Genomic DNA, 27,121 nt, shown 5'->3' with positions numbered 1-27,121 from the left:
ATAGTTTAGTCACTGCCAGTAAAGTGTGACAATGTGTCATTTCACTTTCTAAATTTGACCTCGCTTGATTAATACATTTTAAAGAACAAAGGAAAATCAGAGATTAAATGTTTGGATCTGAGTTGAATACCATGAATTCCTAATAGACAAAAGCTCATTAATGACATTAAAACATAAAAGCCTCAGGACAGTTTTATGCCATAGGACTGTTTCATACTTTGTATTCACAAAAATAACTTTTCAACAATAATCACCAAAGTACAAAAGACACATGTGGTGCAGTAAGATTAAAGCCTGGCTTTAATCTTCTTTGATCTTGCTCAGGCAAAGGTGTGACTCCCAAATATAAATGCAGATATAGGGTTAATCCTTATATATTTTACATTTGTGTGAAGGACAAACTACTTATTAACAAACAGCATCGAAACACCATTTAACACAATTAACACAATGCGTCACAGCAAGAAGAAGAAGGAAAGCCTTAAGCGTTCCCTGGAGGACATCAGAACCCTGATTCAAGCGTTTGTAGAGCAGCTGACGGAGGATCAACATGAGTCGCTCAGAACAGGCTCTCCCAATAATTCCACAAGGATCCAGCTGGCAAAGCTGCTGATTGACATCCTAACGTCCTTGTCAAAAATGTGCAAGACCCACGATTCACGCATGACGGAGGAGAAGGTCAGAGGCCTGCTGGGAAACAGTCTCCCCCAAACGTTCGCCACTGTTCTGAACACTGAAGAAACTGCCAGCTCAGCAGATGTTGAGAGCCTAAATCGCCTAATAGGTGCAGAGGTCACAGAAATGGTCAGAAGTGAGGAGTCAGATGTTTCCTGTCACATGATTCCAGCCAACAGACTAAATATGATCGTGGAAGAAACAATCAAAATGATGCAGAGCTTTGTGGGCAAAATGAAGAGAAGAGTGTTTTCGCATAAAGACCAACAAAATAGGCTGCAGGATGTCAAACCCACATCAGTTGTAGGACATCAGCTCGTAGAAGAGAGGGGGTGGTTGGAGGGCCGAGGAACCTCACCACAGGGATTTCTATCTAGACCCAACAGCCCTGTGGGGTCTGTCCTGCTGGAGGAGCTGAATGGCATCACGTTGCCGCTGCTCCAGGACGTCCCCGTGGCTCAGGCCGAGGTGGTCTACCTGCAGACCTCCGAGGAGATGAAGGTTGTCCTTGCAGACCTCACAGAGCACAAGGTCAAGAGCAGAAGGGCGTTTAAATCAGCTATGGCCAAAGTCAAAACATTCTTTTGCAAGACTTTTGCAAAAGCCCTGATTCACTGCAAAGTGGCAGAACTTAAGGCCGACCACCAATCTGTGCCCAACGTGGAAAGCAAGACCTCGCTGCAGATGCTCGCGGAGAACGTCGACTCTCTCCTCAACAGTCTGGAATCTGAGGGGGTGCGCCAAGAATCCGAGTGCCTGTTCAACTGTGATGATCCAAATTTCACGGGGCAGTTGTTCGACGTCATCCACAAAGGTGTGACTGAAACCGAAGACAACGAGACGGCCGTGGAGACCAGGATGGTCCTGGCTCCCGACCACAGCTCCATCGAGGCCGACATCAGAGACAAGATGAACAAATTCCTTGTCTTAACGTCTTGGTGGATGAATACGCAGCTTGGGAGCTGCTGTGAAAGGGTGATGATTACTTTAAAGCACAGCCAGAAGAGAAAACCACAAGCTTTGAGGAGCCTTCCAGAATATCCGATCAGCCAAGACACCGAAGTCAAACCAGAAACATGGCAGGAGGAGGAGGAGGAGGCGGAGGAGGAGGAGGAGGAGGAGGAGGAGGAGGCGGAGGAGGAGGAGGAGGAGGAGGAGGAGGAGGAGGGCGGAGGAGGAGGAGGAGGAGGAGGAGGAGGAGGAGGAAATGTCTGACCAGCTGAAGGTTGAGAGTCAGGTGGTGTCCACACCCCTTCAAAGTGAAACCAGGGAGCCAGAGACGCACAAGAGCAAAGACCTGGAAGTCGAAACTCGACTGGATGAGAAAATGAAAGAGGTGCAACAGAAAAACCTGAGAATTTACGTGGAGACGCTGGTGCAGCTCCTGGTGAACAGACTTGTCCAGAAAGCAAAGTTTGCTGTTGAGGAACAGGCCCGCATCATTCTGACCCTGAGCAAAGCAACGTGCGCACGATTAGAGCAGTGTGCTTCGATGGAGTTGGACCCGGAACGGCTGAGAGGCCTCGGAGAGCGCATTTACAAAGACTTGTGCCGGGAATTCGGCAGCGCCGAAAATATCTTGTTTCTACTAGCAACCGATGACGAATCGGTGGTCAGCTGTGCAGCTACAATGATCCAGTACCGCATGACCTGCCCAAAGAAAAGTGGTCTGATCTGCAAGTGGGTCAAACATATCGCCAATATGTTCCGAACATGTTCCACGGGTACCCATTTATTCCTGTAACATGTTGACAGTCTGGATAGAATTCAAACCAGGTCCAGTTCAGGGAACCGGGCTGCTTTTGGATTATGTAAATTATGTATGAATCAATCAATCTCTCAACTAGAGCGGTAACCAAGCCGATACTACCAAACACCTTAAGGGACGTCAATACATGGTTGTTACATGTTCTGTTGCCTTTTATGGGCCATAACTTTATGACTAACTTTACAACAAAATTCATAAATCCTTTTAGATTTCTCTCACATTGATTTGGATCGGGGTTTCTGTCGAGTGGTCCCTGGAGGACCAGCAGAGGGTCCATCTTTAAGCTGTTAAACTTCCACATTCTCTCAACTTTACAGAGATTCGGATGTTAAGGAAGGCGATGATTCGGAAAAAAAACGATGTTTAACCTTGGTCATTGTTGTTCAAAAGAGGAACAAATGAGTTTTCCATTGATCGTATTATCAGAGTCAACCTGTTAAATGTGTTTAAGATACAAACATGCAAATTAAAAATGTTAAACCTTTAAAAGTGACTGAAAATGGCTCTTGATTGTTGGTCTGCTCAGACCTCCCTCATTCTCGCTGCCATGGAGGGAGTCCCATAGTCAGACAAACATTCCAATTCTGAACATTTTATAATCACATACAAATATAATCTGCAATAAATGATACATATAGTTGATCTGATTCACCAGCAATCAGGTCAGACGGTAACTCAGGGAAATCCCAGTTTCTCAGCACATTATTGGAATGGGACAGATGTCTGAGAGCAGACAGACACACAGACAGACACACAGACAGACACACACACACACGCGTATCAGGGCGCCCCACACTGAGCCACTCGTCCTGACTCAACACCATAAAGCTGGCGTCCCATCATGCTTGGCGGCAGCATCAGCAGTGAGAAATCCTGGCAGGATGACATGATGTGACATCACACACATGAAATTAGGAGCAGACTGACAGTGTGTGTGTGTGTGTATGAGAGAGAGAGAGAGAGAGAGAGAGAGAGAGAGAGAGAAAGACACACCTGTGGGGTGGGGGCTGGGTATACATGATGTCTGTAATTAACACACAAATCACACACTGCAGTTTAATTCCAGCAAGACAGACTTCCTCACGCTCTTTCTCTCATACACACACACACACACACACACACACACACACACACACACACACACACACGGTGACAGAGCAGCCCGCAGGCCTGCTGTCTGACAGGACAGTTTAGTGGTCTCATTAGCAGCGCGCGGAATGCCAACAGATAATTAACCAGGAGAGATGAAGCCAGGGAGGCCGGCTGAGTCTCCGCAGTAAAACGGGAGAGAAGGGACATTTTTTAGGACCCGCTGAAGTAAGAAGATGACACCAGAGGAGAAAACGATGAGTTTTGTCCCGTCTGAAAACACAAACACATCAAACACTTTCACCCAACAGCTTCTCTGTTAATCCTCTCCGGGGGGGAACCGTTGACAAGCCTCTGTCGGAGGTCACAGAACATCACATGGCTTCATATTGATCCTTTATTAGCGGCTCAGAAATGGTGTCGTCCACCAAGAGGGTAACCCACGTAGATACAGAAATAAACGAGACGGACGTCCTAATTTCTCCGATATTCCTGCCAGAATCACTCCCGAATGACGAATTCTCTGAAAAGTTCTGACAAAACAACCTTTTATTGGATGTTAGGTGTGAAAGTATATCATGAGAACAGATGTAAAAAAAGATGATTTATAAAAGAAAAGAATAATCTGGTGTCAACAGAGGAGTGTGACCTGAGAAGCTGATAATGAGCGTTGGTGGGGGGGGGGGGGGTCATACACATTTTTGTTTAGTTGCTTCACATTTACGTGGCGCCCTGACAGCCTGCAGACACACGTGCTCATCACGTGACGTCTGTCTCCTGATGAAAGAGAACCAGATGCCAGTTTTGGAGCCTGGCAGCCGACAGAGACTGGAGTTTGACAGAGGAAAGGTTTGGCCGCGTGGCACCGATGGCTGAAATATTTACTGCCTGTTATTAAACATATTCTGACCCTCGTCTCGTAAACAGCTGGTTCGCTGGCCAACAGTAAAACCTCCATCTGAACGACCCCAGTTTGGAAGGTTGATTATTTTGGCTTTCACAGTAAACCAAGTTGATGAACGTCCATGTTTTTAATCTTTATTCTTTTTTTCTTTTTTTTACTAATTCAGGAACAGTGGCAGGTGATGACAAACATGTCAGCTTGTTAAGTGGCTTTTTTCCAGAGGACCCCGTCATGGGTGGCAGCAGACGTGTGGTGCAAACCCCGACGTCCTGGAGACGCACCTCAGCCGCTGCTTCTGGTTCCAGCTGACTTTTAATACAGAAACACAATCTGGACTTTTGGACACAGTGTAAACGTTGTGTGTCTCCATGCAGATGACACAGGATGGTAACTAAGGCAACTTCAGCAGGATGTCTCTCCCTAACCTTCGACAAGCCCGCCTCCCCGTCCACAAACTTGAACTTGAGCCGGACGCGGACAAAGATGTATGGCAGGAGGGAACACCAGGAAACTGCTCAACGTTTCCTCCCGCTGAGGTTCGTTCAGAGCAGCAGACGAGCAGGAGAGGATGGGAGGGGAGCCACGGACGCTCCGCTGCTCAGCCAAACAGGCCTGGAGTCCTCCAGTCCTATAAACAAGCGTCTCGGAAGTGGCAGAGGTCGTCACCTTCTCCATAGAGTCCAGAGGCCACGATCAGGGGCTGAGAGCAAGACAAGCGTGGGGGCGTGGCCTCAGTCAGAGGGGACCGGGGTGATACAGATGTGCAGGAAGTTGTCGGGGTGACTCAGGTGTTCACTCAGCCACTGCAGGGGCGTCTCCAGCAGCGGCTCGATGCCGTGGATCACCACCTGGAAGTGTTTCTGCTTACCTGCAGGAAGAAGGAGAGCCTGTTAAAGAGGGTTAGCGCACCTTTTCATTATAATGTGATTTTACAGTAAACGGCAGACATTTGTAGGCTGACGGTCTCTTTAAAAACACCCTAACATTTTTAAATACATGTTATCCAGTTGGAATTCTTCTTGTTTATTTCATGGCAACAACAAAGAGAGGAGGATGCCTTTTAAAATACCACATAAATCAGAAAAAATCAGAGGAGTGGAAGGATGAAGGGACAATGAGAGAAAATAGATCGCGGAGAAAAAAAGCAGATGAACTGTCAAAGATGGCAGAGAAAAGAGGAAGTGAGCTGAGGTGAGAGAGACCACATCACACACACACGCACGCACGCACGCACACACACACACACACACATGCACACACACATACCACAGAGATGGCGTCAGGTATGAAGCTCACTGGAGTGACAGTTGATTGTTTTGTGCTCACCGTTGACACAATCACAATTTTGAACTTTCACTCTGACGGTTAGTACTTTCGGACTGTGAGATTCTCTGGCCACCCCCCACCACAAGACCGAGAGCGGGAGCATTGGCACCGACCTGCTGCTGCAGCCAGAGCCGTGCTCAGAGCAGCTGCACAGTCAATGTTATGTTCGAGACTAAGGCTGCCTGCCGGAGACTCGGTAACACAGAGTTTTAGGAAAGAGCGGGTCACCTGTTGCATTGTGGGAAAAGTAGCCCGTATATTGTCCGGGGCCTGCTCGCTTCAGTTTCTCCTTCGCATATTCAAACATTTAAAAGACTAATAAAAGAAAGACACAACTTTTTTTTTTTCATTTTTGACAGTTTTCTGCCACTTTGCATTTTGAATTTAAAAACGTATTATTTAAAATGACACATTCACTTGTTTGTACACATCCCATTTCCTTACACTGGCTAATTGTTTCCACAAACTCACCCATTTAAATAGTGATTTCGTTCTTTCACACCAAATATGTTTGCATTTAGGCATGAAAACACAGATGTTTAGATCAACTGTAAAACAGAAAATATGTTCCGGCTGCTCGTTAAAGTGCATTAATGTCGGTTTAATAAAACCATCGAGCTGTAGAGCATAGATGCTGCGGTGTCAAGAAGTGAGCTGCAAGAAAAGTCTGAAAGATGTCCTTCCTGCATGTGCATGAGAAACAAGCTAATAGGCCTTTTCCCATATCACAAACACACACACACACACCCAATGGTATGACATTTTAGACCGTGTGTGTACACGTAATATCAGGAGGACGGTTGAGACAGAGACTAACTGACGGTCTGAGACGTGGCTCCTCCCCACACCTGCTCACTCTGCCAGTAGCGGGCACGCGACTTCTACAGAGACAAATATGTATGGACGGAGGCAAAGACGTACAGAGAGATGCGCTTATGCCGACCATTTCAGATGTGCAGATCAGGATAGAGGAAGGCTGCTGGCTCTCCAGTCACAGTTTTCCATCATTTAATGAGTGATATGATCACAGGTGAGGCCACAGCATGAAAAAATTGGGGGGGGGTTAAAGTTACCAAAAATGTAGTCGCTATTACTGTAACTACCAACATTAAATGTTAAACAAATGGAGTGAAAATGGAATTATACAAAACTCATTGCTCATCAATGTGGACAATATTGAAAGAAAAATATACTGATACTCTACATGTGGTGCCCCCTTGTGGGCGAGACCTCGTGGATATGCGGTTATTTGGCTTTTTATGTGTTTTGACCCTTAAGGTTTCCTGTAGCTGCCTTGTGTAATATTACAGCAGAACTGTGCTAACATACACCTGAAAGGAACTGAACCAGACAGACAGTAGATTTTCACTTTTAAAAGGTTAAAACTGCAGTCCGTCAAAAATGAAAGAATTATTTCACTGTGAGTGAACACTTTAATACGTGAGCCTCAAAAATGGATAAGAGAAGATGTGAGAAGGGGCAGGAAAAACTTTGTTTTTCTGGGCTGAAACAAACAAACATGGACAGAGAGGGCGTGTGCTTCCAGTCTCACTATGACAAATAGGAAAATACAGAATGACCACACCTGTCATACACACACCCACACACACCCACCCAGAACCATCTTTTTAAAAGTGAGTTTTGCTCCTTGAACATGGCTGTACTGGTTTGACAGAAGCTGCTGGGTGAAACACGCTTGTCAGGACCCCGTCCGTCAGAGAAACGCGTTTCTTCACCTTCCTGCTGGGCTCAGGTACAACTGTCAGCAGATTAGTCATGATGAAAGTCAACAAGAAGGAAGAATCTGGGTTTTTCTTTCCTCCAGTTGAAGCAATGCTCGATCTTGTGAAACGTCAAAGCTCTGTTGCTGAACAGTCTTTACAAGCAAAGACGAGCCTGAGGCACAAAAACTCCATTATGAGGCTTTCAAGGATGAAGTGATGCTGGTGTGTTGAATAATGAGTCTATTACTGAGAGCCATAAATCCTTAAACATGGCTTTATTGTAATATCAATGTCTTAACTGCTTTGTTTGTCAGTAAATACTCTTTTTCCCTGGCTTCAAAGTGTGACTAAACCTTAAGACATTTAAAAAAATACTCAGCTTTCGCTAAACCCTTATTTGTTAGTGATGTTAGTCTTTCTGATCCCAAAAAAGCTTATTTACACAGTCACAGTGTAATTCAAATGCCACAGCAAAGGGGGCTGCTGGGACCAACCACGCTTTCAAAAATATCAATAAATCCAAAGCAATGAAAAACAGCAGTTAATTTCTGGCTGAAAATGTCGAATTTGTCTCAAATACACAAAGACCCGCTCCCTGTGGTCGCATCGTAAACGACATCCAGCCAAGATGACATGTTTCAGCAGCAACCAAAGCCACCCGCTCGTTAGCACGACCACAGTGGTGCGTTCTCCTCGCAGCCAAAGATGGCCAGACTGTTGCACTGGCATCTGCTCCGACCCACCACCTGCTGTAAAGGGATGACCCACTCAGTGGTGGACAACACAGACGAGGGGGAAGACGATGTGGGAAGTCCAACTGGGACAGGAAGATGCTACCAATTACTCCAACGGCCACCGCTGATGATCGACTGATCAAAGCTGGGCAATTCAGCTCCCTCGAAATCCCTTTACAAGTGTGCTGATGATAACGGAATCAGGTGACACGAGTCTTAAACACAATGCAAAGAACATTAGTCCTGGACGGGAGACCCTGGTTGTCATGGGGAAGAATCTATCTAAATCTAAACATCTATTACAAACTCTTCCACCACAGTTTCAGCTTACAATACTTATACTAATAAAAACAAGCCTACAATAAACAACTGAAAACCATTTTTGTAGCCAAGTGTGATTGTAAAGATAAAGCTGGTGTTGCTTCACAGACATCCGGACTATGTACGGGAAATTTGGACAAAGAGAATTTGAAAGCAAAAGATTCAGCTGATGAGACTTTAATCAAGAATGGCTGCAGACGGTACACAGGCCTTCGACTCATTCTAAATTCCCCCTCAGTCACGCATACACGCCTGCACACATAGTGTATGAACCATAGCCCACTATCAGCTGTATCAAAACAGCCACTGAAACCCCAAGAAAAGGGAGGGGTAGAGGTGGGTGTAAGATGGGGGCGGGGGGTTCCTTAGGTTATTTACAGCTGCAATCAATAAAAGACGACCAGAATTTTTCATTTTTCATGAGCTGTTTGGGTTCAGCTCCGTTTGAGCATAAAAATAAAACTCTTTCCTTATGAGAATTGTGTTAGGATACGAAGGTGCGTGACTGTGATTTTGCGTGTTCGATGATGCACCTGCTTCAGAAAAACAGACTCAGGTCACAGCAGACAAACAGCTGCTTTGTTGCAACATGTAAGAGACGCAGAATAATCAGTTTCACCCTTTCATGGACGCCTCTGGGAGTCCCCTTCTTCTTAATTCAAACCATCTCTGTGAATTTGCTGCCTCTGTGGGTCCCACCGAGGTCAGCGTCACTCCTACCCAGACATAATACGGGGGGGGGGGGGGGGGGGGGGGGGGGGCTTGTATGAAGCACATTTGATGTTCGAAAGATCAGAGTGAAGTGGAGCACCTCGGGTCCCCCCCATCCTCTGAAGGCTTGAACAATACTACCTGCAAACACGACAGGCACCACAACCCCCTCGGTCCCTGCAAACGCGCCTCAGATGCTCTAATCCAAACACACCGCCATAATCTCCTCATATCACTGGAGACATCTAGCAGTAGAGGAAGAGGGGACACCAAACAAACAGAGGGAGACAAAAGGAACACTTTCACCTTGATCAGCCGGGCAGGCTGGCAGACTCCAGAGGGAGGAGAGCAGAGCAAAGCTGCGATTTAAAGTCAGGGACATGAAAGACGGCTGCAGCAGACAAAGACGACGTTGGAAGCTACACCTGAGAAAGCGATAGAGGATCAAAGCAGGCAGAAAAGACTCTTAGATCAGGAAAACCACAGAGCCAGAGAAGCAACAGGACAAGAGGAAGAGACTAAAGTGTGGACCGAGACAGAAGATATGGCACATCTCCCCCTGATGTATGATCTGCCGGGGGGATTATCTCAGACTCCACAGGGCATCAAATACCCCATTTCCTGGCTATTATATCTATATTTTAATTGTTCTCGCAGTACAGATGTTTGTCAGAGAGAAAAGGCTGCATGTGTGAGTGTTGTGAGGCTGCTGCACGATTATCACATATTTAGACGAGAGGGTGAGAAAATGAACATGTGGGACAGGCAGAAGGACAGACAGAGGCCGGAGAGGGGGTGGCGTTAATGGTACTGTCTCCTGGGTGCAGGTGAGTCTCCTGCGGGTCCTGTGTCCTGAAACACTATTGTCTCCTTATCTACTTCCTCTCTCCCCAACTGCAGACAGCGTGTGTTTAGACTGCCGCTCAGACGCTCCATCTCTCCTTTCATTGTCGCCACACCTCTGCCACAGCTGCAACTCAAGCGTCCATCATGATTGCACGTTGCCGTGCGCAGCGACCATATAATAAAATGTCTGTCGTGTACAGATGTGGGTCATAATGTGAAACTGTTGTAACGGGGCAGCACTGCCGACAGCATTAGCTGCTAATAACAATGGATTTATGAGGCAGGTTGTGGAAAACATCAGGTCCTGTGTGTGCACACGTACCATCGCTGGGCAAAGCAGCCGGGTACACTTCCTTCAGCAGGTCACCCAGACTGTGCACGGTGCCTTCAGGTGAGACAGGTCGAAACAGTTTTTGAATGAACGGCCTCTCAATCATTGTCTGAAATGAAATGGAGAGTAGGAAGTTAGCATTCACAATAGCACAACTAAGAATAACAGAGAAAAACACACCATTTTCCTAGAACTGCGTAGCAAGTGCGAACATTTAGTTTAGTTTCAGTGCTTTGATGAGGCCGGCTGCTCAGAATGTGCCTGATCTAACATGTGACACTGACGTAATTCACTGATCAGATTAACTCTGCGCGTCACAGGCTGCCATCGTGTACAGGCTTGGGTGAAACAACTTCTCGGACCAACAATCACGTTATCTGAGAGAATATCAAAAACAAGATGATTTCCAGGAAAATAAACCCTTTTTTTTAACAGTTAGGCAACAGGATGAGAATGTTTGCACAAAGTTAAGTCTTAATGTAATTGGAGAAATACACACATTGGCGACACATTCTTCCAAGGCGTTGACAATCATAGATTGTATAAACAGCATCAGCATGACCAAGAGAGGAGGGGTCACTTAGTTCTGCACAGGACTGAGCACTAAATGTGGGAAATGTAAAGTAAAACGTCCTGATGGGACAGCTAAACAACATGATGTGCACATCAAACATGCTTATGAGTGTTCCGCTCTGCTCAGCAGCCACAAGATTCCGAGAGTGGAAACAATTTGGGAAATCACCTCACAGACATTGAAACCAGTTGGCCACTGTGTTTAGACCTAATCTCCATCCTCAGATTGGTCGTAGACCTTTTGTGAACTTCAGACTGATTCTAATCTGTATTGGCACAGGCACAACTAGCCTGATTCACCACAGCTTTAATGTTCTCTGTAAATATCAGGAGCTTTTCTAGCCTTTCAAATGAAGTTTGCAAGTGAACGCCCGTCTTCATGATTGAGTCCCGGGACACGAGAAAGGGATGGAGTTCATGTTCAGGCACCAGAGGTGGAGTACCTGCAGTTTGCAAGTAAAACAACACAACATTTCAAACTTCCATTGCCTCCATCATTTATGTGGTGACTCTGCCCAGCCCTGGTCATCTGCAGCATGATAAATGGAGTCTCGGACTACGTGTGCGTGCTTTACACAGCAGCACTGCTGGATGGTCAACTGGAGCTGATACCCAAGCTGAGGTGTCAAACCTGAGCTGTCAAACAGGGAGTCTGACACACAATGAGCTCTAATCATGGAGCTGTGAAAAGGAAACCGGCGAGGACGAGGATCAGGTAGCCGAGAGGTAACTACACACCAGAGCCAGGCGCGAAGCAACAAGACGGTGGCGGCGGCAGAGGCGCTACCCTGGAGGTCAGGTTACAGAAAGACTGAGTCACTGACAGGAAGTGTGGCGTTTCAGGCAGGATCACCAGCAGGAGCCCCAGTGGAGAGAGTGCGCTAAGTGACAGCTACTTCATTGCATTTTCAAGAAGCTGACCCTGAATAATTGAGCAGGTCTCCAAACAAAGAAGGCGCTACTGATCCTTGGGGAGAGGGGTGTGATATCGGCTGGATGGAGACACTTTCTTTTCAGCTGCCCTGACACTGAAGCTGGCACAGCAGCACATGAGAGCGAGAAGTCATTATGATGGAGGGGAAAAAGATAAGTCGCTCTCACTGAGCAAGAGCAACTCAAGACGCCTCCTGGTTGATGGAGACTCAATCTGCCTAATTGATCGCAAAACAATGAAGGGTGGTTAGACAGTGCAGAGGGATCCATCTGTTTGGGTTTCCATGCAATGAGAAGGCAGAGAGAAAGGATTTCCACTGAACTTCATCGCCAAATTAAAATTCCATTCTCATCCAGACTTGAAACCCACACCGGAGAGGAGAAACCCAACACTCACTCCTTCATTATTCACTGCTCTGGTGTTGGAGGCAGGTTCAGTTGTTGCACTTTACCATAGTTCACTGCAAATCAGATGTTTTTAGCTCCACCGGGTCAACAGAGGAGCGTTCAACCACATTCAATTTGATGTTTTCAATTCAGAGGCTCTAAAACGACCCACTGACTTAACCTAACTAGGAGCTCAAATGAAAAAATCCATTCATTTAACATCTATTTATCTAAGAGACCATCTGTCTCCTGACACCGGCGGTAGCCAACACGACATGATAGAACCAGTAAAAGACCAGTAGGTATGACTGATGGGGTCATCTTCGAGAACCAAACAGAGCAACTGCAGTAGCTGCACCTATTACTGTAAAGGAACGCCGACGGCAACGGGGGATAAGTCAACATTTCTGTGACTGTCTGCACACTCACCACCCCCCCTCGTGCCTCAGTGAGCTATTACACAAGCTCAGAAAGGTAATGAACATGCTAAACGTGAGTGGATCCTGCATTGGGGGTTTATGAGCAGCGGCTGAGTCATGGAGGGGGTCGGGGGGGTAAACCTGCAGGGCAACAATGGAAGCCATCTCTAAATGCAGGGTAGTCATTTTCACTTTCCGTGCAGCTAGACTCTCGGGCCCCTCCGGCTCCTTGAATCACGCCGCGGCGTCGCTGAAGGAGCCAAACAAGTTCTGCCCCCAGTCAAGGCAAAGGGTGCGGCGTGCACGGCAGCGCTCAAAGAACAGAGATAAAGGGAAAGCATCCCAAGAGACAAAAACACTTGAATAGAACTTGTGAACTCATGACGTCTGCACACGCTGAGACACACCATAAAAGTAAGAGACATTATTTAGCTTTATCTAAACTGAGGGACGCAAAGTGGAAACACGGAGACACAAATGTGCCGCCCGCGCACACGAGGTGTCTTCAGCTACATGAGGAGGCCAGACGGAAATGAGCCCTCTGTTATTTGGACTGACTGTTGTCATTAATTCTGTCTGCATCAAACACAGCATGTTATTTTCACCAAAGACCACAATTGGGCTTTGAAGGACTCTGAGCAACCGTGTGTGTGTGTGTGTGTGTGTGTGTGTGTGCGTGTAGCGCCACACAGCTTTGTTCTCTGTGTTTCTGTTCAGTCTGGAACTGTCTGATGCGTCTGATGATAATATCACCACGACACTCCTGGTCTCTGAGCGGCGGCGTTCCCTGACATAATGAACAGGTGGTGAACGGGAGACTTCTTTGGATAAAAACCATGTCCACTAAAACCAGACTCACTTCCTGTATCGTAATAAAAAAACATTTCATACAGTTGAGAGCTTTGGAGTTGAAACCAAACCCTTGAAAGTGGTTTAAAGACGAGGCAGAAAACCATTAGTGGGTGTTTTCAAGATACTGAGCAGATTTAGTTTCCATTCTCTCCCATCCATGTAAATATTTAGCAGTGTGCAGGATGGAAACCACTCCAAAACCATCTGCGTATTTCAGGGAATGTTGCCCTTTCTACTATCTTTGGAAATCAGAATGATATTTTTACATTCTTTGATGTTTGTACTGTCATCAAAAAAAAAAAAAAAGAGCGTGGAAACTTTTACTCCTGCGTCAAAACAGTAAATTTTGGGTTCGTTCGAGCCGCCGCAGCGACATGGTTTTTCACAGCTGCAGCAAGTGCGCGTCTGAGAGGGAGGCTCCTCCTCGCGGCCGCCACTTTAGAGGCTTTTCTACTGAACACAAGTATGCTTTGGTTGCTTGAGAATGCCCTGAAGATGTGAGAGGTAGAAGGAAAGAGGACCACTGTGCTTCTAGCCCTGCTGCTTGAGCCAACCCCAGTCTCTCCCTCCATTTCCTTGAGTTGATCTGTCGTGCTTGTCCTAACAGGCCCTCTGATACTTCACTTCTGTGTCAGACTCACAAGAGACTGTCAACATGTTTTTGGTGCAAAGATCCAGATGGTTTTCCAAACGCTTTCCAGAACGGACTGAATCCAGAATCCAGCTTCAGTGGAAAGACAGCTGCTGGCGGCGTGCTTGTCACGACTGAGCGCACGGGGAAGACATCACTGTGCTTCTTCGCACTTTTCTGGAGAGAAACCTTAAACATTTCACTCCAAGTGTGGTGCTTTTCCCCCGACGTCTGGATCACAGCGTGATAATGATTTCCAGGTGACAATCAGCCACTTGTTCAGCCTTTTTCTTCTTTTTTGTTGTTGGTAGAAAGGGAAACTGCACCTGAGTCAGGATAAAGTTGGGCTTGAAAGAGAACGCTTATCTGCCTAAACTGGACGGGACAGAGTCGTGAGACTCGTCCACCATCCCACCTCCATTCAGACCCAGGAGAGCCGCAGGTCGAGGCCTTAGATTGCCTTTAAAGAGCCAGATAATCACGCGTAAACTTGATGACGATTAACAATCTGCTGCTTATGGGAAGGATTTGACAAACTTAGTGACACAATATTTCAGACAGTTTGCAGATGTTTGTGGGTGTCAGGAAGAGGAAGGTTTCCTGGTCCATGTCTGATCAGGAGTATCGGGAATAATTGCCTTCTTCTCATCAGCTGCAGATAATTATTAAAGGACAGCTTCTCATGCAGAGTACGGTAAGTTACGATCCGTAACGATGCGTCAGCGTAGGAGGTGTTTTCCCAGATAACACATCATCCGGCAGCCCAGTCGGATCTGTTCAGCAGCCGTCTGGCAACATCTACTGGCCTGTTGGCCAAATGCAGCTTCTGACTTACCTGGTATATTCTGAAGGGGATGTATCTAAAGCCTCCCTCCTCTGTGGAACATTCCATTAGCTTCCTGTTCATGGCCCAGAACTGGTCAAACTTATCTGTGGCGAGACAAACCATGAAAAATCTATTTGTAAAACCTTTGTTTTGTTTCAAATCTGCCCAACGCATACGATTTCAAAAACCGTCACAGTTAAATAAAAGGACAGTCCAGATTATTCTAGGATTATCACAAATTCTAAACCTTCATACACCCCAACTTGTCAGTTAGTTATTGGGTATGTTTGGTAACAAATGTTGGGACAAATGTTGTGTGTCCCAGTGAGTGCTCAGCATTGTCCTACTGGTCAACATGGATATACTGGCCAGCGGGTTATTGTTGCCTGTTTGGTTGCTCTGGACTCCAGCCAGGAAGGAAGGTGGGTGGAAGGAATCATTTAAGAGGCGCTTGAGCATGTGTAACTCACCACCGGAGAGGTTTAAATGGAGAGTGTTCAGTCAAATTGAGAGGACACCTAAGCAGCATGTGTTACTTTCAAGCCCTCCAACTCCCTCTGCTCTCACTTTCACATGTTTTCTCTCTCCTGAATTAAGTTGTGAGGCCACCCTGTTTCTCTCTCTCTTTTTTTGTTCTGATTTGAAGGTTTGGGGTTAAGGTTTGTCATTTTCATGAGTAACTTTGGTCTACTACTATTGTCAGTTTCCTTTCAGAAATGGACAGAAAACCCTTTTTAGATGCACCAGTTACTCCAGTTACTACATCACCTCTCTTACAGGAAACTGTAAGAGAGGTGCTTGTGGTTGTTTTGGGGTTTGTCTTCAAATGTTTAAACATAAAAAAAACGGCCGCAGTTTTGATAATTCTATGAAAATACAACTATAAATTCAACTTAATAACAAAACATCAATCATTTGTCTTGTAATGTATTTTGTTCCTGGAATATTTTAGATGGATGCAGGAAAAATCAGGATGTAAAAATTTTGTTGCTGAATGGGTAAATTCTACTATCTCTCCATCTGTACATGTGTGAGGCCCACCGTTCTGCAGGCCCATCCACAGCTGTTTGTGGTCTTTCTTCTGCATGTCATTGATGACTTGGCCCTTGTGCTTTAGGGCATCTGCCTCCTTGATGCAGGACATGAAGTGAGCCTCCACCACAGAGCTGGACGGACAGTGGAGCAGGTCACGATCTGGAAAATTCTGATACAGACGCCATCATTTTCTTTATGTGCAGCTACATTATATTTGCCAATAAAGGCCATAGAATTGTTAATAATTTCATGATAGCTGTTACTGATATAAATTACACCCTGTGAAACTACATTAATTAAATCATTCATGTAAAATTTAATCAGATTTTCACTTACAAAGTTACATTTTAATACAGAGGGCATAAGAAAGGACTAAATATAACATTTACCTGGGAAACAAAGTCATTTGGATAGTGCACAGACACAAACTCTCACCTTAAAGTGCACTGTGATGCTCCATGGTAATACAGTGTTGGACGCATGAAAGTCAAACAGGACTCCAATTGGATAGTGCCTGAGAAGATTAATCAAATCCATCTAATTATTAAACAATGATCGAAATCTAATGTTTGGATTTACTTTGATTTTTTTTTTTTTTTAAAGTGGCGCAGGGCTGCTTCGCTACGCTGTTAGTGTCACCTTGTGGCCGTCATTTGTACCCGCACCCTCATAACTAATTCATTAGACTCGTTAATCAAATGAATAAAATGAAATTCTCTACAGGCTGGAAATGTCCTGGCATGGACTGATTTTCTGCTGTGGTTCTGAGTGTGGGTGTGAACATTTGACAGGTGTGAGGCACATTAAGCACTCTATATTCAAAGAAAGATATGAGTACAGAAAAGTGGAAGTTTTAGCTAACAGTCAACATCTCGCAGCACTAATCTAATTTCCTGTTAAAAGGGCAATTATTTACATTCCTGGAAATCCAATACAAATAAGCTGTTAAACAAATATGTGAACACTTCTACAAGCATTTTAGGAACATTCTGAAAACATTACTGTAAGAATGGACTCAGATTCTGTATCATTTCTGGGCCAACACACTCATGTGCCCAGTCTTTTCTGCTGGGAGAACTGGAAATACCAGCTTAGATAACAATCCTTTCTTACCATTTCAGCGGCGTCCCTTCATACTCAAACCACATCTCCTCCACATCGTCCGCCTTCATCACTTTGAGGAAGTGTTTCTTCACCTTGTCTGTAACCAGAGTCAGGTAGCTCACCCTCGGGAGCAACAGCTATAAAAAAGGCAGAGCTCAGGCAATATTTGAGCATGTAAGAATACGGACAACAATCATTTTATTATACTAGAGAAGTGAGTCTTGCTCAGGGTTTGGCAGATGGGGAACTTGATAAGATTAGTGATTATGAGATAATACAATTGCAAGGTACAATATCCATTGCAATAATGCATTTTTATTCCCTCTGTGAGGAAGTGTTACTTAAAGAGTAAAGCAAAAGTTCAATCTGTGCAACAAAATCATTCCCAGGGATAATGGCCACATGTAGGTGGACACAAAAACATTTTGCATTTGACAGAATAAGGCAACAAAACTGCTATGAAACATGAATGTAATATAACTGCCTCTCACAAAAACCATGAAGCTAACAGAGGTTAAACAAGCGTTCTTACAGCTTTGGACTCATTTAATATTCTCAACTGAATGTATCAGACATTCTATAGCCGATATATGTAGATTTTCTATCTTCCAACATCTACCTTGAGACCCAAATCAAATGCACTTACATAGTAAGGCTCGGCCTCTCTCTCGGTGACCTCGTCCTGGTTGAGGGTGAAACAGGTGGGGATCCGGCCGAACCAAACATCTCTCAACACATCCTTGTCATCTGCCATGCTGCGCTTGCAACCAGTGGCACATAAAGAACCAGCTCGGAAAACACAGACCAGGGCGATGATTGGCAGGTGGCTTCCTGCATCACAGCCCAACACAGACCCAAACTTTAAACACAGCCCCCGCAATCCGTAAAGAAGCCAAGCACAGCTACATTATCACTTTAACTCATTTGAGTAGCATTAAGACATTCAGTTGTGTTGTTTATAACGAGACAGGGGTGTTGTTACTAAGTTATAGCTCACTAGAAGGCACATACCCTTCGTTCACTTTGCAAACTAACTTCTAACCTGGCAAACAACGCAGGTGTTGTGTCCATCCTGGCTAGCTTGAAAGCTAGTTCGAGCTAACTTTTAGCTAGTGAGACCATACTGAATAACTGTTTACGTTACATGTGTTTTCTTCTTGGTTCCTGTCCTTGGTGTCCGCAAACAGACATGTATTGTATGTTGCGATGAGTGGGAAAAAAGCCTTACTGTTGGTCGATACTGTAGAGTCGGCCTGAAAGGTGGAAGGGCCGTAACTGTCGGTGTTGTCATTCCCCTGCTGTCACCGGAAAACAGCTGAAAAGCGCTTTCATCACAAAGCAGCGCCCCCTAGCGTCGGCTACGACTGGTTAATTGCAATAACGAATAAACCAAACACTCTTTCCAAACTTCGTGAAGTAAACGAGTCGTCACCAACGCGCAGTATTACGAGCACTGGTATAATTAAACAGTATCACAGAAGGTTTTTTAACTTGTGACTGACGCCATCGACGAACGTCATCGAAATGCGACGCTGCTCACAAACTGCGTAAGAGTATGAGCCGCTTGAATCATTTATATCCACAAACCTGAAGAATGGACAGACAATTGGAGATGGACAGCCTGGAGATGCGTCTTCAGGTTTTGGAGAATCGCATCTACGGCGAGAAAAGAAGTAAGAGCGCAAAACCCATCAAGGTAGGTTGAGAATAATGTGTTCTGCAGCGACTTTAGTAAAGAATCTAGGCCGCTGTTAGCTTAGCTGAATTAGCAATGAGTGAACGCCCTTTGAATGATAAACATCTATAGATATACATGTAACAGCTAGTCAATGACCCTAAAGACATGTATGTATCAGAACCCAAAGTGTTAACTCATCATTAATACAATTACAATCAATCATGTGTATCTGCTTTCTACATATGGGCGGTTGTATTTGTATGTATTGTTAATGCACTGAAATATTCTTATTGTTTTCTGGAATTTACTTTTCTCTCTATTTACTTATTTAAATGCACTCACGCAGCCTTAAAATCCGATTGTGTGGCAGATGTTTAAAACCTTGTTAAAACAATGTGGCCTCTCATATAAAGCATCATATGATTCGGGAACACTTTTATCTTCAGGCTAAATAAAGTGAAGCCACTTTGTTCTCTGATATTTCTTAATGTTTAATCTGCTTCATTACTAAACTAGAACTCTATGTGATTTTTAAAAAAATGAAACTGAAATACTAGAGTAAACCTCCCATTTATATAATGACTAATTATCAAATGTTGTCAGAATAGTAAAGTGTCATTCTCACTTGTGTACTTTATGAATGTTTATTGCCAGTGTGCTGAATCTTTGGCCAAGATTCAGGCAGGTCTGATCAATACAGGCAACAAACGGGAACGAGTGAAGATCCTGCACAAGAAGAGTGAGTCAAATTAATTGTAACAGTCCTGGCTAACAAAAGGCATATTTTATTTATTCATTTCAAAGATTTATGAATGCTGTAATTGTCTCAATACAGTCTTTCTTATTTAATGACTATTTAAAAGATTTCTAGCAAATGGTGCCGCAAGTGCTCATTTATAGCTCAGTGTGTTACGTTTGTATTATTAACCACTGACCGTGTTTGTTCATTCTTTGCTGTTGTTGGGGTTGTCGTGCAGTTGAGGACTTGTTGAAGTATTTGGACCCCCAGTTCACAGACCACATCACTTTACCTGATGCTATGAAGTTAGAGTTCATCCTGGCCGGTAAGAACCAGGAAGGACCTGGAGGCAAACAGCAGATGTCTGTGTAAAACTTGTATTTTGTAGAACACCGGTTTATATATTGTGTTTCTCTGCACAGAGGAGGCCTTCCTTTTTTCCCACGCTGCTTTGCTGGAGCAGATCAGCAACATGCAGCCGCTGCTGGACAGCAGCTACATCCGAGGTTAGATTTAGCAAAGGGGAGATTGAAGCAACGCAAATCCTGGCGTCATTTACAGTGTTTAGAAGGTGATGTAGACTAGTCTTTATCAGCTATGTGTCTGATGCTCACAGATGTTCCCGAACATGCCACCAAGCTGCAGCGCCTATCACAGATTCACGTCAGACAACAGGTGGTTGTCTCTCTCCGTTTTCTTTAATATTTAATCCTTTTATGTTGTCCTGACTCCGCTGTGTCTTTCCTTCATAGGACCAAATGGAGGCTCAGTCCCAGGAAGTGAAGAAGCTTTTTGAGGAGTACAACAAAATGGTACGTGGCTTTGATCCACAGGATGGCAGCCATTCTCATCATTACATGTTTAATCCGTGCTCTTTTATGTTTCTCTGCAAAGGGGAAACATCTTTATGCATCTCCTCGTATTGAATTCACATGAAATCACATGTGTTGCTGTCAGAGTTCAACCCACTGACACGTGACCTCTGCTTTTCAGATGTTCCTGCTGTCCAAGCAGTTCACACAGTGGGATCAGTCCCTGAGGAAGATAGAAGAAGCCAAAGGCATTCGGCCAGTGGAGTAATGATGATTGACAGCCCTCATGAAGACGAGTGCACAGCAGTGGGAGCCTTAAATCCAAACAGTAGTTCATGTTTAATGAAGGCAGACAAAAGGTGCACAACATGTCAATTTCTTTTTAATTTCTGTCATTTTGTCGCCAGATGTTAGAGGTTCCAGACTATAGACGCGTTCTATGTCTATAGTCTGTGGATACTGTACCAGTCTGAGGAATTCCTGAGTCTTCATCAGTCGTTATAAACATAAACTTACCACCATCGTACTGATTTACCCCATTGTTGTGTCTTGATATAATTTTTGAAACCCTAAATTATCACCATTATTTCCTGTGTACTGTATTTTATGTGTTGTCATGTATTATACGGCATGACTGCTTCGTAATAAATATGAATACTTTTCTCTGAATATTGTCTTTACTCATTTTTATTGTTTAAATGCATTGTTCAATTTGGATAAATGCCTTCTTTAATGATTAGTAAATAATTAAAAGTTGAGAGCTTGCCTTGTTTAAATCAATACATGCCAGGTACCACTACTATCAAGCCTGGCTACGTTTACATTATTTTAATCTTTGATGACACCGTATGTGCCATTAATTGCTTTTAATGTAGTATTTCCTTCAGAAACACAAACACCTCGACATGTTGCTGTCAGCTAGCAGAGGGTGCACCAAACCAGAAACGAGTGAGTGGTCCAAAGGAGGCTAGGATCTTTGGCTGCGTGTGAGCGCCAGGAGACGCTTGTTGAGGGAGGGCGGGGCGGATCTGCGAGGAGGCGGAAGCAGCGGCCGGTAGTCATGGACAAGACGGCCGTGGTGAAGGTCGGAGCCGCGGCTAGCGCCAGTGTCTGTGCCCTGTTCGGGGGAGTCGTGCTGGCCCAGTATATCGTGGCCAAGAAGAAACGAGCTGGAAAGAAAACCAGGATTATACAGATGGTAAGTCAAAGCAGACACGCTGGTTTAACGAGAAAGAAAGCGGAAACAGGAAGCAAGTGTGATTTACCTTCAAATTAAACGTACTTTCACAATACTAGACATTTAAACCTTGACTTGTTACTGAACAATAAAATTATCTCTTTTTAACTTACTCTGTATCTTTGGATATATATATATTTATATGGTATGCTGCCAGATGAGCATACTGTGAATCGAGCCCTCTGTGTATTTGGAGTCTTTTTTTATAATCCCAATTTACTCGTCACTAATAGAAATAATAGCGCCGACCATCTCTTCTTGATTGAAGTAAATTAAATGTTTCAGCTGTTTCTTTCCAAAGATAAGGTTTAAATGAATTATTACAGACATATAGCGTTTCATCTTATGCGTCACACGGAGGACATTGCGCCGTCTGCATTCTTATATTTTGAAAATCAGACCAGGAAGTACTTGTGGTTCTGACTGTAGTGGCGGTTTGGGCCGGCGCCAATAAGAGCCGCGTTTAGAGGTCATCATCCACGCCGCCGTGTGTCACCTGAAAACGTAGACTGCAGATTCATTTTGACATGGATGCTCCTTGGAAACCGTAACAATAAAATTATGGCTGATATTTTCGATGATAGTGCCATGCAGAAAACAACAACTCTGGGGCCCAAACTGCAATTCGGCCCATTTTAGTCATCTTTAAAATATGCCCGACCGGAATCAAAGCAACATTCCAGACAGAGACATGTCAAAGAAATAAGGCCACATGTCAAAGAAAGAAGATACATCGTGCCTGTGTTATTAAATCTGTGCAGGCTCTTGTTTCCTCTGTTATGAGCCCAGGCTTCTGCAAGTTGTAATCAACATTTTTTCCATATTTTTCCTTCTCGGACAGTAACAGTTGGACATAAAGTGTGTTGTTTTGATTATTATTAATGTAAATGATGCGCCCTTTATTGGTAAGACTGTGTGACGCCACAGTCAGGTGTTGGTGGATTTGCTGTTTATGTGCAGGTTTATAGATTGTTACAGTGAAGAATGTTATTTTGTGAACAGTAAATATTTAAACAGACAGTAGATATCAGAGCCCTCAGATTTTATATTTGATATGTAGTAACCATAAATGTGTCTCTGCATTAAGGAGCAGCTGTATCTCTTGTTTATCTGACAGTTCTATGCAGATGATAAGTAGCTGTTTAACTTGATTATTGCAATAAGAAATAAACATTCAGCATCAGAGTTGAGGATTTTTACCCTGTTGCAGCAGCTTCAGCTAGAACTTGACTTTGTGCAGTGTTGTAGATAAAATCTGATAATGGATCTTGAGGAAAAAAAAGGAATCGTCGATGCAGATAAGGTGTGGAGCCCAACACATACCTAAACCAGGGTTGTGGAACAACACAAACGTGTTTTTTTTAAAGCCTGTTGAGTATTTGCATGTTCTTTCTACACCCCTCTGAGACCTGGAGCTCAACAGTTCCAAAAAACAAAGTAAAATGATAAATAACCTTGCTACATAGTATTTTGATGGTCGTTTTGATACAAAATAATTCTACTTGTTCAATCAATTAAAATGTTATATTTCTGCTTTTTATCATCTTTAAACTGCCCTTTGTCATTTGTGTGTTAATGAAGCACTAATGGCTCATTCGAATGGTCTAAAATCCTTCCTAATTTTTAACGTGATTCAGTAATTCATTAATTCTCAGTGGAACAAACGGCTGCTTATATGTTGTGGTAAAATGGGAGCAAGACCAAAGGTTTCAGCTGAACATCGTGTTCTTTTCAGAACTACTCGTGGAGCCTGTCATTCCTGTGGTGACCACAAGAGGGAGGTATAGTGTCTGTAGAAAGGTTTGGGATCTGCAACCAGCAGAGCGGTCTTTATCTTAAAGCCAGATGGCTGCCACCATGACAGCCAAAGTCCTTCCTAGTGTGAGTGGGGGCACAGGGCGCTGGTGCAGAAACTTGATAGAAAAATTGCTTCATCTTTCACCTTTAGCATTTACAACAGATCATCAGGTCATCTTCTCCAGAACCTCTAAAGCCTTATGTCGGTTCTTGTTCCTCTAATAATATGTTGTGGTGTGTTACCACATGATAACACACCACAACATATTATTAGAGGTGGTGGTGTGTTACCATGTGATAACGCTGGTACTGTAGTCATTTTTGTCTGTCAAAATCACTGTGAACTCCGACGTCTACAGAGGAGGGCTGGGGCGGCACGTTGCCCTGTTAGCTGGGCGAATAAATCAGGAGGATGCAGGGTAATTTTGGTGAGTTGCCAACATGGAAAATTTGATAACAATGATAAGAATTTGGCATTTTACCAATAAGAAATGTGTCAGTAAATCTGTAGCTAACAGCAGCTAAACAGATGGGACACATTCCTTTAAAGGTCAGTGGATGAAGAGCTGATAAAGCTCCACTGAACAGTTGGAGCAGTTAAATAACTGATAGTGGATCTCATGTCCTGCAGGTCAGTTGGATCAGTTAGCTAACAGAAACAGCCCATCCTCAGTGACATCCTCATGCTTCCAAGGGACCTAACTGTCCACAAATACGGCTCGTTTTTCCAATGTTGCCATGACGCAGACTCCTCTTGGTCCGACGCTCGGCGCTGATGATTGTCTCCTTCTTTTGCATTCTGTGGGTAAAGCTGGAAGCACTCAGCTGTCTGTGGATCATCGCATTTAAAAGTGTCTCTGTCGCGTTGTAACCAGAGAGCGTTGACCTAGTTTCTTAGGGGTTTCGCTGTGTAGGAGGAAACACACGGCTGTCTCGGGTTCCAGAGTACATCATGGGCGGCCAACCTGCCGCGCAGCCGCGTTCTCTTGAATCGGGCTGACGTGTCACTGTTGTTTAACTTGTTGTTTAATTACTTATAGTTGAACCTGAGTGAAGGTCATTGTGATAGCAGAGTGTTGACCAAATACAATAAACCTGTAGATAAAAAGAAGTGTGTCAGTATCACAGGAAACAAGGATTGTGTGTGTGTGTGTGTGTGTGTGTGTGTGTGTGTGTGTGTGTGTGTGTGTGTGTGTGTGTGTGTGTGTGTGTGTGTTAGGGTTAGGGTGTGTATACATTTAAAAAAGCCTCACTCAGACCTAACTGTAAAGGTGTTTGAGTCTACCTGACTTGTTTACACCCGTGCGCCAACAGAAAACACACATTCAGCTTTGAGTGCTCGTGCACATGTTGATGCGCTCACATCCATGTGCATGTGTGCGACGCTGACCCTTGACCCCTGACCTGTTGTACGGTTTCAAGCTATTCACTGCGTACACATGCATGTGTGTGCAGGGCAAATGTGTTAAAAATGTGCACGTTCAGCATTTTGGAGCGTGGCAGTGAGTCCTCTCATCCCCAAATGATTTTAAAGGATTCTGTTCCACAAAGGTCAAAGGTCACCCCTCTGGAATAAGGCCGGATCACCTTTTCTGCTTTGTCCCCATTAATCATCTTATTTATACTCGTGTGTGTGTGTATGTGTGTGTGTGCGTGCGCGTGTGTGTGTGTGTGTGTGTGTGTGTGTGTTGAAATGGGTCAGCTGATTGCTGTGCACGTGAACTGTGCAGGCTAAAGGCGGGGCCATCTGTAACCTACAGTATCTGGGGCCCCGCCCCCTCTCTGTGAATATATAAGCGCTCTGTAGCCAAACAATCTTTTCCTCACTCTTGTTAGAGCTGAGACAACAGACCACGGTAAGTGTGTGTGTGTGTGTGTCTGTGTGTCTGTGTGTGCTAGCTATGTTAGGTTCTACATGACGACAGTGCAGAGATGAGTCAGCACATATGTAGCCTTTTGTTGATGTGTGGATGTGTTTTATTGACAAGAGCACTTCCTGAACACGGTTCTGTGTTTTTAGAACACCTTAATGGAGGGTTCTGCCTACACAGGGGGCCATTAGTCTCCAGATATCTGGTGTCAGATAACATGTTTAGACTGTTTCTGTCGGGACAAACGGTGTTCAGACTCTCTGGTTTTCTGTTGATTCTTGAGCATTTCTCTGGTAATTCAAGATTCAAGATTTACTTTATTCATCCCCGGAGGGAAATTGAATTCTGGTAACCAACCAGAAATGGCTGGTGCTGGTCGGGCTGTGTGTGTGTGCGTGTGTGTGTGTATTTAGTGGGCTGAGTTCCTGTGGTTATGTTATCCACTTTATATTTGGAGCTCAAATATGAATCCAGTCCCAAGCTGCTGGAGTTATGAACTTGAAATCAGCTGTGTTATTCTGTGTTCATGACTCCGGAACCTTTGACAGGTAACAAGTCAACAGCTGATTCTTCTCTCCTGATACTGGACAGGTTTGTTCATAAATAGAAATACTGTAAAAACAAACTTCCAAGTCTATGACCCGGAGAACGCGGGTTCTTTTAAGTTTGTTTACATTGCAGTGAACCTCCCGCCCTATTTCCTATTTTTTTGTCTTTGAAAGCTGCACACTAAAAACTTTGAATGTATTGCCTTGTCCTGCTCACTTCAGATGCCTCAGTTCGAGAAGACGACGGTCCACATGAGGGACCCCGAGCGGGTGGAGCAGATCATCTGTGATCTCATCAAAGGAGGAGCCTCCAAACTGCAGGTACACCAGGGCTGCCAGGAGGTGAAACAGCGCCCCTGCTGGTGCGGATATCCGCTGCGCCCGGACCCCGGATATGAGCCATTTCAAACATGTTCTTTGCTGCCTTCCAGATTATCACAGACTTTGACATGACCTTAAGCAAGTTCGCTGTCAATGGAAAGCGTTGTCCAACGTGTCACAGTGAGTATGACATGCTTTCCCCAGAATTATTTCTTTTTTTTATTGCCTTAGTGAGATTTCTAGCTGTCAGGACGCTGAACTGCTGTTTGTGGAAGGTGATGCCATCCCGTTTTACACAGATATCATTGATAATTGCAAGCTGGTGACAGAGGAGTGCAGACAGAAGCTGCTGCAGCTGAAAAACAAGTATTATCCCATCGAGATCGACCCTCACCTCACCATGGAGGAGAAGTACCCCTTCATGGTCGAGTGGTAAGGCCGGTTCCGCCTCCAGCAGGTGTAGGCAGCGGTGTTTGTGGCTTCAGCTCCAACCGTGTGTTTGTCTGCAGGTATTATAATTCCCACACGCTACTGGTGGAGCAGCGACTAGAAAAGGACAAACTAGCAGAGGTGGTGAGAGAATCCGATGCTGCCCTCAGGTACGAGACACCCCAGAATCTGCAGGGAGATCTGGTGCCTTGTGGGTGGAGGAGTTACTTGTGGTCTGCATGTGTGTGTTGTGTGTGTTAGGGACGGGTACGAGCAGTTTTTCGACCGCTTGCAGAAGTACAACGTGCCCGTCTTCATCTTCTCGGCTGGTTTGGGTGACGTGTTGGAGGAGATCATCCACCAGGCTGGAGTCTACCACTCCAACATCAAGGTGGTCTCCAACTTCATGGACTTTGATGACAATGTGAGTCCACACGCCCGGGTCTCTTCGGCGAGCTCAGACTTACATAACGGCTGACTGTGCTGGCTTGATCTCGCTG

At 44.7% G+C, this 27,121-nt stretch overlaps 3 protein-coding genes across 5 annotated transcripts in view; 2 read left to right on the top strand and 1 right to left on the bottom strand.

The window, feature by feature from the left end:
* Window positions 1–4,066: 4,066 nt before the first annotated feature.
* On the bottom strand, window positions 4,067–18,547 carry atg5 (ATG5 autophagy related 5 homolog (S. cerevisiae)). Its single transcript, XM_011605230.2, has 8 exons — window positions 18,418–18,547; window positions 17,836–18,020; window positions 17,199–17,326; window positions 16,521–16,599; window positions 16,092–16,254; window positions 15,060–15,154; window positions 10,421–10,538; window positions 4,067–5,304 (listed from the first exon to the last, which is right to left on the bottom strand). The coding sequence occupies exons 2-8, from the start codon at window positions 17,941–17,943 to the stop codon at window positions 5,168–5,170; spliced, it is 828 nt and encodes a 275-aa protein (XP_011603532.1). The 5' UTR covers window positions 17,944–18,020; window positions 18,418–18,547; the 3' UTR covers window positions 4,067–5,167.
* A 172-nt stretch (window positions 18,548–18,719) lies between these two features.
* Window positions 18,720–21,087, top strand: dctn3 (dynactin 3 (p22)). The gene is made up of 7 exons (XM_003965803.3): window positions 18,720–18,885; window positions 19,522–19,606; window positions 19,845–19,931; window positions 20,029–20,112; window positions 20,223–20,281; window positions 20,359–20,418; window positions 20,600–21,087. Exons 1-7 carry the CDS (start codon window positions 18,784–18,786, stop codon window positions 20,684–20,686), a joined length of 564 nt encoding a protein of 187 aa, XP_003965852.1. The 5' UTR covers window positions 18,720–18,783; the 3' UTR covers window positions 20,687–21,087.
* Window positions 21,088–21,419: 332 nt separating this feature from the next.
* Window positions 21,420–27,121, top strand: part of nt5c3a (5'-nucleotidase, cytosolic IIIA) — a 7,284-nt gene continuing 1,582 nt past the window's right edge. The window contains exons 1-7 of one of the 3 annotated variants that reach the window (XM_011605229.2): window positions 25,239–25,308; window positions 25,872–25,914; window positions 26,094–26,192; window positions 26,303–26,372; window positions 26,492–26,624; window positions 26,702–26,791; window positions 26,883–27,045. In XM_011605229.2, the coding sequence (XP_011603531.1) occupies window positions 26,094–26,192; window positions 26,303–26,372; window positions 26,492–26,624; window positions 26,702–26,791; window positions 26,883–27,045 (555 nt within the window). In that variant the 5' untranslated portion in view covers window positions 25,239–25,308; window positions 25,872–25,914. Of the gene's footprint in view, window positions 21,617–25,236; window positions 25,309–25,871; window positions 25,915–26,093; window positions 26,193–26,302; window positions 26,373–26,491; window positions 26,625–26,701; window positions 26,792–26,882; window positions 27,046–27,121 lie in introns of those variants that run through there. The other 2 variants (XM_003965802.3, XM_029838416.1) reach the window with 2 other exon arrangements.

The sequence above is a fragment of the Takifugu rubripes genome, chromosome 7 (assembly GCF_901000725.2).
Source record: "Takifugu rubripes chromosome 7, fTakRub1.2, whole genome shotgun sequence".
Lineage (NCBI taxonomy): Eukaryota > Metazoa > Chordata > Actinopteri > Tetraodontiformes > Tetraodontidae > Takifugu > Takifugu rubripes.
Note: the sequence above shows the minus strand (reverse complement) of the source record. Positions and strands in the feature narration are given on the sequence as shown.